At 47.4% G+C, this 16,263-nt stretch overlaps 1 protein-coding gene across 1 annotated transcript in view; it reads right to left on the bottom strand.

Moving 5' to 3' along the window:
• Positions 1–14,994, bottom strand: part of LDLRAP1 (low density lipoprotein receptor adaptor protein 1) — a 151,367-nt gene extending 136,373 nt beyond the window's left edge. The window contains exon 1 of the mRNA XM_063954172.1: positions 14,808–14,994. Coding sequence (XP_063810242.1) covers positions 14,808–14,892 — 85 coding nt within the window. The 5' untranslated portion in view covers positions 14,893–14,994. The remainder of the gene's footprint in view (positions 1–14,807) is intronic.
• Between the last annotated feature and the right edge of the window lie 1,269 nt (positions 14,995–16,263).

Below are 16,263 nucleotides of genomic sequence, written 5' to 3'. Positions count from 1 at the left end.
GGGTTATCCGCCGATGCATCTGAAGATGCGACCCGGACCACTTGTCCAACAGATCCCACTGGAAGATCCTTGCATGGGACCTGCCGAATGGAATTTCTTTGTATGAAGCTACCATCTTTCCCAGGACTCGCGTGCATTGATGCACCGACACCTGTATTTGTATTAGGAGGTCTCTGTCTAGAAACGACAACTCCTTGGACTTCTCCTCCGGGAGAAACCCTTTTTTCTTGTTCTGTGTCCAGAACCATACCCAGGAACAGTAGACGCGTCGTAGGAACCAGCTGCGACTTTGGAATATTCAGAATCCAGCCGTGCTGTTGTAGCACTTCCCGAGATAGTGCTACTCCGACGAACAACTGCTCCCTGGACCTCGCCTTTATAAGGAGATCGTCCAAGTACGGGATAATTATTTCGGCCATTACCTTGGTAAATACCCTCGGTGCCGGGGACAGACCAACGGCAACGTCTGGAATTGGTAATGACAAACCTGTACCACAATTTTGAGGTACTCCTGGTGAGGGTAAATAGGGACATGCAGGTAAGCATCCTTGATGTCCAGTGATACCATGAAATTCTCCAGGCTTGCAATAATCGCCCTGAGCGATTCCATTTTGAACTTGAACCTTCGTATATAAGTGTTCAAGGATTTAAATTTTAGAATGGGTCTCACCGAACAGTCTGGTTTCGGTACAACAAACATTTTGGAATAGTAACCCCGGCCTTGTTGAAGGAGGGGTACCTTGATTTCACCTGCTGGAAGTACAGCTTGTGAATTGCCACCAGTACTACCTCCCTTTCTCCGAGGGCAGCAGGCAAGGCTGATGTGAGGTAACGGCGAGGGGGAGTCGCCTCGAACTCCAGCTTGTATCCCTGTGATACTACTTGCAGAACCTAGGGATCCACCAGTGGGAAAGGACTGTACCTGAAGATACTGTGCTCTCTTAGGCTGTGAGGAAACCTGAGGTAAAAAAATTTCTTTCCAGCTGTTGCTGTGGATACGAGGTCCCAGAGACCATCCCCAAACAATTCCTCACCCTTAGAAGGCAGAATCTCCATGTGCCTTTTAAAGTCAGCATCACCTGTCCACTGCCGGGTCTCTAATACCCTCCTTGCAGAATGGACATTGCCTTAATTCTGGATGCCAGCCGGCAAATATCCCTCTGTGCATCCCTCATATATAAGACGACGTATTTAATATGCTCTATGTTAGCAAAATATTATCTCTGTCTAGGGTATTAATATTGACAGGGTATCAGACCACGCTGCAGCAGCACTATTCATGCTGAGGCAATTGCAGGTCTCAGTATAGTACCAGAGTGTGTATATACAGACTTCAGGATAGCCTCCTGCTTTTTATCAGCAGGCTCCTTCAAAGTGGCCGTATCCCAAGACGGCAGTGCCACCTTTTTTGACAAACGTGTGAGCGCCTTATCCACCCTAGGGGATATCTCCCAACGTGACCTATCCTCTGGCGGGAAAGGGTACACCATCAGTAACCTTTTAGAAATTACCAGTTTCTTATCGGGGGAACCCACGCTTCTTTACACACTTCATTCACTCATCTGATGGGGGAACAAAACACTGTCTGCTTTTTCTCCCCAAACATAAAACCCCTTTTATGTGGTACTTGGGTTCATGTCAGAAATGTGTAACACATTTTTCATTGCCGAGATCATGCAACGGATGTTCCTAGTGGATTGTGTATATGTCTCAATCTCGTCGACCCTGGAGTCAGACTCCGTGTCGACATCTGTGTCTGCCATCTGAGGTAACGGGCGTTTTTTGAGCCCCTGATGGCCTTTGAGACGCCTGGGCAGGCGCGGGCTGAGAAGCCGGCTGTCCCACAGCTGTTACGTCATCCAGCCTTTTATGTAAGGAGTTGACATTGTCGGTTAATACCTTCCACTCTGATGTCGGCCCCACATGGGGCAACATCCCATTTATCGGCCTCTGCTCCGCCTCCACGTAACCTTCCTCATCCAACATGTCGACACAGCCGTACCGACACACCGCATACACACAGGGAATGCTCCGACAGTGGACAGGACCCCACAAAGCCCTTTGGGGAGACAGAGAGAGTATGCCAGCACACACCAGAGCGCTATATAACACAGGGATCCCACTATGACACTGCAGGTGAGAGCCAGGGAGCGTCCTTCCAGCGGAGCTGTGAGGGAAACATGGCGCCAGTGTGCTGAAGGAGATGGCCCCGCCCCTTTTCCGGCGGACTTCTCCCGCTTTTTCTGGAATTCTGGCAGGGGTATTTTTACACCTATATAGCCTTTCTGACTTTATATGGTGTAGATTTGCCAGCCAAGGTGTATTATATTGCCCTCAGGGCGCGCCCCCCCCCCCCCCCCCCAGCACCCATCAGTGACCGGTGTGTGAGGTGTGCATGAGGAGCAATGGCGCACAGCTGCAGTGCTGTGCGCTACCTTGTTGAAGACAGAAGTCTTCTGCCGCCGATTTTCCGGAACACTTCTTGCTTCTGGCTCTGTAAGGGGAGCCGGCGGCGCGGCTCCGGGACCGAACGATCGAGGTCGGGTCCTGTGTTCGATCCCTCTGGAGCTAATGGTGTCCAGTAGCCTAAGAAGCCCAAGCTACCACCAGTTAGGTAGGTTCGCTTCTTCTCCCCTTAGTCCCTCGCTGCAGTGAGTCTGTTGCCAGCAGATCTCACTGTAAAATAAAAAACCTAAAATATACTTTCTTTCTAGGAGCTCAGGAAAGCCCCTAGTGTGCATCCAGCTCAGCCGGGCACAAGATTCTAACTGAGGTCTGGAGGAGGGTCATAGTGGGAGGAGCCAGTGCACACCAGGTAGTCCTAAAGCTTTCTTTAGTTGTGCCCAGTCTCCTGCGGAGCCGCTATTCCCCATGGTCCTTACGGAGTCCCAGCATCCACTTTGGACGTCAGAGAAATATATACTGTAAATGATGTAGCTTATACCAGTGTTCAAAACTGCTGACCTTAGACCAGGGGGTGGGAAATTATTTCAGACGGGGTAATGTAACAATTTTTAGTATGTTGACAAGTGCCACACAAAATATTTTGTATACCACACATCAAAAAACATAAGATTAATGGTATGTACTGTTGAAGCAGAGTGATTTACAATACTCTGAAAATAAAAATTATAAAAATAAAGTAGACATGTATATACACACTCACAAAAACACAGATTTTGATGTACAACCAGGGCTGTAACTAGGTGTGTGCAGAAGGGGCTCCACACATAGCGCTGCAGGGTAGGAGGCACTTATCAATTATCTGTGTTAATTACTTTCACTTGCTGCTTCCCCACTTTTGAAGACCAGCATCTACTGACCGTCGACTCCTACCCTGACCCCTTCTGTCGCTGATACCTATACAGCATTCATGAACTGTACTTGAGATTTTTGTTATTCAGTTACACTGTCCTTTATTACATTTCAAGATGCAGACATACCTGGGATTCAAACAAATTGCCCGTGGCATGACAGTCAAACAATTTATTAATTGAGCTATCAGATCTATGTAGTGTGTGGCTACAAGGGATTTGATGTGTGACTGCACAACGGATTATTTATTTACAAAGTGCCAGTAGCTTCATAGTGTTCCTGCAGGATAAAATAGCTCAATGAGTACGGTATTTGATTTGAATTCAGGTTATAGGTTTGAATCCTGGGTATGGCAGTATATTGAAATGGGTGGTCTTCTGGTTGCCAGCGGCCGGCCTCCCGGTGCCCACAATACCGGTGCCAGAATACAGACATCTTTTCTCCCTCTTGGGGGTCCTAGACACCCCCGGGAGGGAAAATATATGTGTCATTTACTAAAGGGTCTACAAATGTGAAATAGATCGGATTACATGGGCTTTCTCTAGGGTCAATCTTGTCATGCCCCTTCCTCACTAGGAAAGCGCATTATGTCCTTATTGGAGGGAAGGGAGGGGGGGGGGGGGGGGGGGAGAGGAAAAAAAAAATAAAAAAAAAAGGAGGTGGGGGAAGCCCGCAATTCTCTCCGGCACAGGGTACCAAAATAAGTCTAGTTACGGCTCTGCGTATAACTGGCTGTACCAGTTATACAAGGTACTCCTGTACACCACTGTACCTGGGATGTCTACAGTTCCCAGAGTCAGGGACAGGAATATAATCCTCTAGTCCAGTGGTTCCCAAACATGGTCCCAAGGCACCCCAACAGTCCAAGTTTTAAGGATATCCATTAAGAACAGGTGATTTGGAAGGATGATTCTTGTCTACCTCAGCTCTGTTTCTCACGGGGTTATTGAAGTGCCCAGCTCTCTGCAGTCTCCATACAATACAAACTCCAAGTCCCACCAGAAACCAACATGTGTGATGATAGTTAGCCGCCAATCACAAAGAGAAGAATGAGCAGGCAGTGGGGAGAAATCCCTTACCTCTGATTATGGTATTGCTTGCCACATGCAAGTTGTGAGGGACGGGAAGAGGTGGGCTGGACACGGCCCACAGGCTGTATTTGGCCCACCCCTGCCTCAGACCAACAGCTCTGTACTTGCATGCAAATGATTACTTTGCTAGGAACTAGTGATATAAGATAGCCTCATCTGTCTCAATATTCATATACGTAAATAGGTGTATTAAAATATTAAGATAAAGTAATTAATGAGTAGAAATTAATAATGCATCTCTATACACATATTTCTGGATGTATAGCAAGGCACTGCCACCACAAGCATAGAATGCATTAAAAAAAAAAAAAAAAAAAAAAAAAAAAAAACTTTTCCCCGAATGATGGTATTTCAGTCCCTGCATTGATTGGCTGGATCGTGGCAGGGGCAGTTTAATGAATATCTACTTAAAAAAGGACATATTTCATCAATGTGATATAACATTATTACCATCGTTCTGCACTACTTGTTCTTCATGAATAGAGACAGATGTCTTTTCCTCTACCATCAGCAAACTGAACCTCCTTCTATAATCAGTAAGCCTTATTTTAGTATTTATACAAATTGCATTGTCACCATGGTAAAGATTCTTCTGTGAAGACACATTACACTACTATGATTGGTAGTCTATTTAACATTTCTAATATCTTCTAAAGTATCCTTCAAGTATATTACAACACAATAAACAGATATAATCAAGGGGCAACTGTATATCTACTCCATACTCACGTATTTGAGGGCAAGTCTGGACTAAGGCAAACATGCACATCACAAATGTAACGATATTGAAACCGCACCCAAAAGGCAATTGGAAGGTGTCTGCAGCTGCACACGTATCTGATCAGCAGGACTGCGTCTTGTATCGGAGTAGATTAGATTCTCTTTGCCTTAGCGGTTACTTTCTGAGCCCAGATGTTAGCTGTGTTATTACTCTACAGCAGATATTTCTAGAGCAACAGTTCAAATACAGTTCCCAATACTAGTGCATAAACCATGTCAATAGTTTGTGTCCGAGATTACATTAATAGCAGTGATGTGGGGGAGAATGAATGAATGAAAATCCCTGTGTGACCCATGGATGTAAGATTTGGCAAGTTTTGATCAGAGATGTGCAAAGTGTGCTCCAGAATTGACTATAAAACAAAGTATTAGAATACAAAAGATAACATTGTAGTATCTTCTTTGTATTTTTCTTATTTATATAGTCAAAACTCTGGAGCATGATAGGAGAGGTTCTGCTTCACCTGACCGCACATCACTGATTAATAGCCAGGAAAAATAAGATTTTACTTACTGGTAAATCTATTTCTCGTAGTCCGTAGTGGATGCTGGGCACTCTGTAAGGACCATGCGGAATAGACGGGCTCCGCAGGAGACAGGGCACTTTAAGAAAGAATTAGGAATACTGGTGTGCACTGGCTCCTCCCTCTATGTCCCTCCTCCAGACCTCAGTTAAGGAAACTGTGCCCGGAAGAGCTGACAGTACAAGGAAAGGATTTTGGAATCCAGTGTAAGACTCATACCAGCCACACCAATCACACCGTATAACTCGTGATAAACTTACCCAGTTAACAGTATGAACAACAGAGCATCAGATAACCCTGATGCAACCATAACTTAACCCTTATTTAAGCAATAACTATATACAAGTATTGCAGAAGAAGTCCGCACTTGGGACGGGCGCCCAGCATACACTACGAGAAATAGATTTACCGGTAAGTAAAATCTTATTTTCTCTAACGTCCTAGTGGATGCTGGAGACTCCGTAAGGACCATGGGGATTATATCAAAGCTCCCAAACGGGCGGGAGAGTGCGTATGACTCTGCAGCACCGAATGAGCAAACACAAGGTCATCCTCAGCCAGGGTATCAAACTTGTAGAACTTTGCAAAAAAGTGTTTGAACCTGACCAAGTAGCCGCTCGGCAAAGCTGTAATGCCGAGACCCCTCGGGCAGCCGCCCAAGAAGAGCCCACCTTCCTTGTGGAGTGGGCTTTTACCGATTTTGGAAGCGGCAATCCAGCCGCAGAATGAGCCTGCTGAATCGTGTTACAGATCCAGCGAGCAATAGTTTGCTTTGAAGCAGGAGCACCCAGCTTGTTGGATGCATACAGGATAAACAGCGACTCAGTTTTCCTGACTCTAGCCGTTCTGGCTACATAAATATTCAAAGCCCTGACTACATCCAGTAACTCGGAATCCTCCCAATCATGAGTAGCCAAAGGCACCACAATAGGTTGGTTCAAATGAAAAGATGACACCACTTTTGGCAGAAATTGTGGACGAGTCTGCAATTCTGCCCTGTCCATATGGAAAACCAGATAGGGGCTTTTATGTGACCAAGCCGCCAATTCTGACACACGCCTAGCCGAAGCCAAGGCTAATAGCATGACCACCTTCCACATGAGATATTTTAACTCCACGGTTTTAAGTGGCTCAAACCAGTGTGATTTCAGAAAACTCAACACCACGTTAAGATCCCAAGGTGCCACTGGGGGCACAAACGGAGGCTGAATATGCAGCACTCCCTTTACAAACGTCTGAACTTCAGGAAGAGAAGCCAGTTCTTTTTGAAAGAAAATGGATAGGGCCGAAATCTGGACTTTAATGTACCCCAATTTTAGGCCCAAAGTCACTCCCGACTGTAGGAAGTGAAGGAAACGGCCCAGCTGGAATTCCTCTGTAGGGGCATTCCTGGCCTCACACCAAGAAACATATTTTCGCCATATACGGTGATAATGTTTAGCCGTCACGTCCTTCCTAGCCTTTATCAGCGTAGGAATAACCTCATCCGGAATGCCTTTTTCTGCTAGGATCCGGCGTTCAACCGCCATGATGTCAAACGCAGCCGCGGTAAGTCTTGGAACAGACAGGGCCCCTGTTGTAACAGATCCTGTCTTAGAGGTAGAGGCCATGGGTCCTCTGTGAGCATTTCTTGTAGCTCTGGATACCAAGTCCTTCTTGGCCAATCCGGAACAATGGGGTCGATTCTATTCGGCAACTAATGAATAGCGCCGGGAATTAGCTCCCGACGCTATTCAATTCAGCAACTAGTTACGTCGGCGATGGCCCGTTCTCGCCGACAAAACAGGTTGAATTGTCGGGAGAACGGGCATTCTCCGTCTTAACTCCCCGGCGCGAGGCTGATTCCCGACAGAATCAGCCTCGCGCCGGCCGCGAGGCAGCACTTTTGTCGGGTTTCTCTTCTCATCCCCCGGGGATGAGAGAAGAATTCCCGACAATTGCAGGTAATTAGTTGCTGAATTGAATAGCGTCGGGAGCTAATTCCCGGCGCTATTCATTAGTTGCCGAATAGAATCGACCCCAATGAGTATTGTTCTCACTCCACTTTTTCTTACGATTCTCAGCACCTTGGGTATGAGAGGAAGAGGAGGAAACGCATAAACCGACTGGAACACCCACGGTGTCACTAGTGCATCTACAGCTATCGCCTGAGGGTCTCTTGACCTGGCGCAATACCTCTGTAGCTTTTTGTTGAGGCGGGATGCCATCATGTCCACCTGTGGCAGTTCCCATCGCCTTGCAATCAGCGTGAAGACTTCTTGATGAAGTCCCCACTCTCCCGGGTGGAGGTCGTGTCTGCTGAGGAAGTCTGCTTCCCAGTTGTCCACTCCCGGAATGAACACTGCTGACAGTGCTCGTACGTGATTCTCTGCCCATCGAAGAATTCTGGTGGCTTCCGCCATCGCCACCCTGCTCCTTGTGCCGCCTTGGCGGTTTACATGAGCCACTGCGGTGATGTTGTCTGACTGAATCAGCACCGATTGGTTGCGAAGCAGGGTCTCCGCTTGACTTAGGGCGTTGTATATAGCCCTTAGTTCCAGGATATTGATGTGAAGGCAAGTCTCCTGACTTGACCACAGACCCTGGAAATTTCTTCCCTGTGTGACTGCCCCCCACCCTCGGAGGCTTGCATCCGTGGTCACCAGGACCCAGTCCTGAATGCCGAATCTGCGGCACTCGAGAAGGTGAGTACTCTGCAGCCACCACAGAAGAGACACCCTGACCCTGGGGGGATAGGGTGATCAGCCGATGCATCTGTAGATGCGATCCGGACCACTTGTCCAACAGATCCCATTGAAAGGTCCTCGCATGGAACCTGCCGAAGGGAATGGCCTCGTATGACGCCACCATCTTTCCCAGGACTCGCGTGCAGTGATGCACCGACACCTGTTTTGGTTTTAAAGAGGTCTCTGACCAGTGTCATGAGTTCCTGAGCCTTCTCCGTCGGGAGAAAAACCTTCTTCTGGTCTGTGTCCAGAATCATGCCCAGGAAGGGCAGATGCGTCGTAGGAATCAGCTGCGACTTTGGAATATTCAGAATCCAGCCGTGCTGTTTTAACACTTCCCGAGAGCGTGCTACGCTGATCAGCAACTGCTCTCTGGACCTCGCCTTTATGAGGAGATCGTCCAAGTATGGGATAATTGTGACTCCCTGCTTTCGCAGGAGCACCATCTTTTCTGCCATTACCTTGGTAAATATTCTCGGTGCCGTGGACAGACCAAACGGCAACGTCTGGAATTGATAATGACAATCCTGTACCACAAATCTGAGGTACTCCTGATGAGGTGGATAAATGGGGACATGAAGGTAAGCATCCTTTATGTCCAGAGACACCATAAAATCCCCTTCCTCCAGACTTGCGATGACCGCTCTGAGCGATTCCATCTTGAACTTGAACCTTTTCAGGTATATGTTCAGGGATTTTAAATTCAATATGGGTCTGACCGAACCGTCCGGTTTAGGTACCACAAACATTGTCGAATAGTAACCCCTTCCCTGTTGAAGGAGGGGAACCTTTACCACCACCTGCTGGAGATACAATTTGTGAATGCTGCTAACACTATTTCCCTCTCTATGGGGGAAGCTGGCAGGGTCGATTTGAGGTAACTGTGAGGGGGCATCACTTCGAATTCCAGCTTGTAACCCTGAGACACACTCTATAGCCCAGGGATCCACCTGTGAGTGAACCCATTTGTGGCTGAAATTTCAGAGACGCGCCCCCACCGGGCCTGGCTCCGCCTGTGGAGCCCCAGCGTCATGCGGCGGATTTAGAGGAAGCCGGGGAGGACTTCTGTTCCTGGGAACTAGCTGTATTGTGCAGCTTCTTTCCTCTACCCCTGCCTCTGGCAAGAAAGGACGCATCTCGGACTTTCTTGCCTCTATGTGATCGAAAGGACTGCATTTGATAATACGGTGCTTTCTTAGGTTGTGAGGGAATATATGGCAAAAAAATTGACTTTCCAGCTGTAGCTGTGGAGACCAGGTCCGAGAGACCGTCCCCAAACAACTCCTCACCCCTGTAAGGTAAAACCTCCATGTGCCTTTTTGAGTCGGCATCGCCTGTCCATTGCCGAGTCCACAGGACCCTTCTGGCGAAAATCGACATTGCATTTATTCTAGAGCCCAGTAGGCCAATGTCTCTTTGGGCATCTCTCATATATAGGACAGCGTCTTTTATATGCCCCAGGGTCAGTAATATAGTATCCTTCTCCAAGGAATCAAGTTCCTCAGATAAGGTATCTGTCCATGCTGCTACAGCACTACACATCCAGGCTGACGCAATCGCTGGCCTTATTAGGGTACCTGAATGTGTATAAATGGACTTCAGGATACCCTCCTGCTTCCTATCCGCAGCATCTTTTAGGGTGGCCGTATCCTGTGACGGCAGAGCTACCCTCTTGGATAAGCGTGTTAAAGCTTCGTCTACCCTAGGGGAGGATTCCCAGCGTAACCTGTCAGTTGGCGGGAAAGGATACACCATAAGCATCAGTTTGGAAATCTGCAGTTTTCTATCTGGAGATTCCCAAGCCTTTTCACATAACTCATTTAACTCATGTGAAGGAGGAAAGGTTACCTCTTGCCTTTTTTCCCCATACATATAAACCCTCTTGTCAGGGACTGGGGTTTCCTCTGTGATGTGTAACACATCTTTCATTGCTATAATCATGTAGCGGATGGCTTTAGCCATTTTAGGCTGCAACTTTGCCCATCGCCATCGACACTGGAGTCGGAATCAGTGTCTATATCTGTGTCAACAACTTGGGATAGTGGGCGCTTCTGAGACCCCGACGGCCTCTGCGCTGTAGGATCAGGCATGGGTTGAGACCCTGACTGTCCCAAGGCTTAAGCTTAATCCAACCTATTATGCAAGGAATTAACATTATCATTTAAAACCTTCCACATATCCATCCAATCGGGTGTCGGCGGCGACCCCACATTCATTTGTACCCGCTCTGTTTCCACATAGCCTTCCTCGTCAAACATGCCGACACAAGCGTACCGACACACCACACACACAGGGGATGCTCTATTTGAAGACCGTTCCCCCACAAGGCCTTTTGGAGAGACAGAGAGAGAGTATGCCAGCACACACCCCAGCGCTATATGTCCCAGGAATCACACAGTAACTTAGTGTTAACCCAGTAGCTGCTGTATATAATGTTTTTGCGCCTAATTATGTGCCCCCCCTCTCTTTTTACCCTCTTTCTACCGTGATTCTGCAGGGTAGAGCCTGGGGAGCTTCCTCTCAGCGGAGCTGTGGAGAGAAAATGGCGCTGGTGAGTGCTGAGGAAGAAGCTCCGCCCCCCTCAGCGGCAGGCTTCTGTCCCGCGTTTTGTGTAAAAATAATGTCGGGGGCTCATGTATATATACAGTGCCCAACTGTATATATGCTGCTTTTGCCAAGAGGTACCTAATTGCTGCCCAGGGCGCGCCCCCCCCCCCCCCGCACCCTACAGTGACCGGAGTGTGTGGGTTTAGTGTGGGAGCAATGGCGCACAGCTGCAGTGCTGTGCGCTACCTCATATGAAGACTGGAGTCTTCTGCCGCCGATTTCGAAGTCTTCTTGCTTCTGACGCCGGCTTCTGTCTTCTGGCTCTGCGAGGGGGACGGCGGCGCGGCTCCGGGATCGGACGACCAAGGGTGCGTTCCTGTGTACAATCCCTCTGGAGCTAATTGTGTCCAGTAGCCTAAGCAGCAGGACCTATCTTCTAGTGAGTAGGGCTGCTTCTCTCCCCTCAGTCCCACGTAGCAGAGAGTCTGTTGCCAGCAGATCTCGCTGAAAATAAAAAATCCTAACAAAATACTTTCTTTCCTAGCAAGCTCAGGAGAGCTCACTAAGGTGCACCCAGCTCGTCCGGGCACAGATTCAAACTGAGGTCTGGAGGAGGGACAGAGGAAGGAGCCAGTGCACACCAGTATCCTAATTCTTTCTTAAAGTGCCCTGTCTCCTGCGGAGCCCATCTATTCCCCATGGTCCTTACGGAGTCCCCAGCATCCACTAGGAAGTTCAAGAAAGAAAAAAACCACACCACCACCAACGGTAGGATGCAATGGTGTCAGATCGACGGAGGTATAGGATGCTTGCTCATATCTGAATTTTTTATTTTTTATTTTTTGTTTTTTTTAACCACTTGCCTGGCATGGTAACATCAGATGCAAGCTCAATGACAAGTGCCTTATCTGATCTGGTCACACAGGATGCGACCAGTCAGATACACAGCGTGTGCAGCTGCAGGGAAAATAAAAAACGTCCCGCTGCTGCCACTCAGAGACCAGAAGGTCGCTCTGCCTCCCTGCACAAATAAAATAGAATTTTTATTTTTTTATTTTTTTTAAATAAAATAATTTTGGATAAGTTCAAATACATGTTCTTCACACACCAATTTCTGAGCTTTTTTGGAGGAGCAGGGGTAATTAGGTTAGTTAAGTGGTTAAAGGGGCAAACACTTGCAAGGCAAAACTATGCCAAAAAAAAAAAAAAGGAAGAATCAGCCAGCGTCCCGCACCTCCGGTGATCTCGGAATCCATTACATATCGTCGCAAGTTTCCCCTCATCATGTAGTTATCTTATAAAAGAGCATTCATGCCCAGAAAGAATTTTAAAACTTTGATTTACAAAAATAACATACTTTGTAATTTCAGCTCATCCCTCGTTAAGTCGTCAGAGGCAGTCAGTTTCTTAGGTAACCGAGAAGTTGTATTCGCACACAGGTCTGCCAAACTGGTTGTTTTACACCAAACTTGCCAGAAATAGCCATGTGTGTGGGCCCGAGACATCTGTCTTACTAAAAATAAAAACCCAACAAACTTGATCTGATGATGTGCGTATTAGCAAATCATATAAATGGATGCCAGCCCTGGCAGTTCAAACACTGCATGGGATTTGTATGACAGCACATGGGGACTCTGATCTCTGAATATGTAATGCTTTCAGTAGGATTGAGTTATATTCGAGAGGTGTTCATATATTTAGTCTTGCAGTACTAGTAGTGTATATGTGGCATTATTAGTTGAAGAATATGCACGTCACAACATGTATAAACATATCACAGGTAAAAATAGAATTCCTACAATAAGACTTGATAAAAACCAGGGATGGAGAAGACTAGTTATTGGGGGAAAATATAAACCTTCCACATTTTTTCATGAACTTCCATCAACAAGCACATAGTTGTGGCATAAAACAATTCCTGTCAAGTAGAAGCCTGCATATTAAAAATTAAATTAAGCCAATACATAATTTCTTTGACTCACTTGGGTTGACAAGCCCGTTAGCAGTAATCTGCAACATTACATACCTTGTAACTTTTCAAGAGGGGTGTGTCCTTAACTCAGTTAGCTAGACATCAATTGCCATCATTTGTAAAATTACACCATACAAACGGTTCATTGGCAATTTTAAAGAATTTCTCATTTTACAGCCCTGATAATCCAGCACTGTGTTGGATTATCAGTGGTACATACACTGCATACCTCCCAACATGACCCTCTCCAGGAGGGACAGAATGCTATGCTCCTGGACTTCCTTCTAAATTTATGGATTACAATCACCTGTGATGAAACACCTCATCTATTAACGTATACAAAACAGGTGCCAGCAATCATAAATTAAGAGAAAAGGCCAGAAGCAGAGCACTTTGTCCCTCCTGGAGAGGGTCATGTTGGGAGGTATGCATACAGCAGCATCCCACCGATAAAAACCTCTCACCACCTAATCCTAAACCTCCCACAGCATAATTTCTCCCCCCCCCCCCCCCCTTTATGATCCACATGGACTACAAAATTGTGAACGGTAACCCGTGCCGAGCGCAGCAGTAGCGGAGCGAGGCACCTTGGCCGAAGTTTGCTCGCCATGCGAGGGGACACGGTGCACTAATTGGGGTACCCAGTCACTTTTCAAAGAAAACGGCACAAAATAACAGTAATAAAAATAAAAATAAAAACCCACACACACACAACAATTCATGTCGACCTAGTGACCCACGTGTTCTGGGGGGAAAAAAAAAAAAAAAAAAAAAAAAGTGCCAGATATGTGCTGTTGCAATTGATACTTAAGTAAATAAATTCCACTACGTTTACCAGTGACCTTACATCACCAATCAATCTTTCCCCAGAGACAGGCAGGACCGTGCTTGTTGTAATAATAATAATGAGTATGCATGTCAGGACAAGTGTGTACGCCATAACCGCAGTCTGTAAGGGCCAAAAGCAGGGGGGGGGGGGGGGAAGAATGTCTCACTCACACCACTTAGTCAACATGTATCCTTCCAGCTACTGTGGAACGACACATACCAGCATGCCTTACCACAGATGTGCTATTAGGAAATGGTTATGGCTAAAACCAAGAATGCTGTGGCAGGGCATCCTCGCTAGAGAAGTGTTTGGGGCAGGTCATGGATTGTAAGGAGTAGCCTCAAATAGTAATTTCTGACAATTGCTTTAATCACAAACAGATGTATTCAGTCACTCCACTAACAAAAAACCCACAGAGAAAACAAAGCAGAATATGCTGGGTTATTTTAAGAGCAGCCATGTCATCATTCTGTTACAGTAGAAGCTATTCCTACAGAACGTTAATTTACTTCCAGTTACATTTCTGTGTGTACATCCGATATGTCCCTCCCCAGCTCTATAGGTACACTGCACTACAGCTTAGCACACAACCTCAGCTACAGGTTAGGAAGTCACTATTGTGCCCTTAGCAGTTTTGGGGGTGAGAAAAAGGCGTCTTACATTTTAAGGAAGAGCTATAGATGCCCCTATTACTGTGCCAGGCACTGCACTAGCGCAGCAACTGTGGCAGATTACCTTCACTATAGTTATACAGTAAGAGCAGGATGGGGTGATACACAGCATTACTTGTCAGTGAGGGAATCAGGAAAGAAACTGTTGTAAAACCAAAACTTATTTTTACGGTATCAGGGAGAGCGACAGATGGAGTAATTACACTCTGCCAAACTTATCGGCGACCCCTATAGTGGGCTGTCAGCAATCCTGCCGAGAGAAGGGAGCACAGCGCAAAGGGGACAGACTCACAAACACGGATAAACGCCTATAGATATATGTGTATATATAGCTTTTATCCCCTCCACTTACTCTTGTGCTTGCCGCCTCCCCAGGACTGCTTTGCTATACTGGGACTCCTGATGATCGCCCTTCCCGCAGACTTCAGTGCGTCCATCCTGCCCCGGAGCAGCTCGGACCCTGCGCCAGCAACTTTCCAACTTGTGAAAACTTTTCCTACCCTAACCCTGCCAGAGGTGTCGATGAATGATCACGTCTGTAGAGGGCGGTGATATTTAAGTAAATATGGTCACCTGACACGCTTTGGACACGCCCTTTCCCCCGTAATAGTCCCTGGCTGGCCGCGCTGCATGGTTGCACAGACGTCTCCGCAGCGCTGCCAGGACTTCTCCGGGTTACATATAAGACGAGCATAACACTGTGCTGCAGCTGCTCCTCAGGGATGACCCTGTAGTGTTTTCAGATTTCATTACAATCGCTCCTGGGCGACTCCTCTCGCTGCCATATTAGTCCCGCCCCTTTCTAGGACCACGAGTCGGGACAGACTCCCCAAAATCGGGAGAGTTCAGTGATATGCAAATATATTATTATGATATGTAAATTAATCTCACTGACCTATGGGCGGAGACAGAACTTTGTGGGCCCCATAGCAACATTTCTCTAACGTCCTAGAGAATGCTGGGGACTCCGTAAGGACCATGGGGATAGACGGGCTCCGCAGGAGACATGGGCACTTTAAGATAGAATTTAGTTCCTGGTGTGCACTGGCTCCTCCCTCTATGCCCCTCCTCCAGACCTCAGTTTGATACTGTGCCCAGACGAGCTGGGTGCTTTTCAGTGAGCACTCCTGAGTTTACTGATAGAAAGTATTTTGTTAGGTTTTTTATTTTCATGGAGCTCTGCTGGCAACAGACTCCCTGCATCGTGGGACTGAGGGGAGAGGAGCAGCCCTACTCTCTGAAGCTAGGTCCTGCTTCTTAGGCTACTGGACACCATTAGCTCCAGAGGGATCGTACACAGGATCTCACCCTCGTCGTCCGATCCCAGAGCCGCGCCGCCGTCCCCCTCGCAGAGCCGGAAGATAGAAGCCGGGTGAGTATGAGAAGAAAAGAAGACTTCAGAGGCGGCAGAAGACTTCATGATCTTCACTGAGGTAACGCACAGCACTGCAGCTGTGCGCCATTGCTCCCACACACCTCACATACTCCGGTCACTGTAAGGGTGCAGGGCGCAGGGGGGGGCGCCCTGGGCATCAATATAAACCTCTTATTTGGCAAAAGGAGCATATATACAGCTGGACACTGTATATATGCATGAGCCCCCGCCAATTTTACACTTTTAGCGGGACAGAAGCCCGCCGTCGAGGGGGCGGGGCTTCTCCCTCAGCACTCACCAGCGCCATGTTTTTCTCCACAGCACCGCTGAGAGGAAGCTCCCCGGACTCTCCCCTGCTTATACCACGGTAGAAGAGAGGGTTTTAAAGAAGAGGGGGGGCGCATAATTCGGCGCAGATAATAACAGCGCTACT

The sequence above is a fragment of the Pseudophryne corroboree genome, chromosome 2 (assembly GCF_028390025.1).
Source record: "Pseudophryne corroboree isolate aPseCor3 chromosome 2, aPseCor3.hap2, whole genome shotgun sequence".
In the NCBI taxonomy this organism is placed as follows: Eukaryota; Metazoa; Chordata; class Amphibia; order Anura; family Myobatrachidae; genus Pseudophryne; species Pseudophryne corroboree.
The sequence above is the reverse complement of the archived record's forward strand: the minus strand, read 5'-3'. Positions and strand labels throughout refer to the sequence as shown.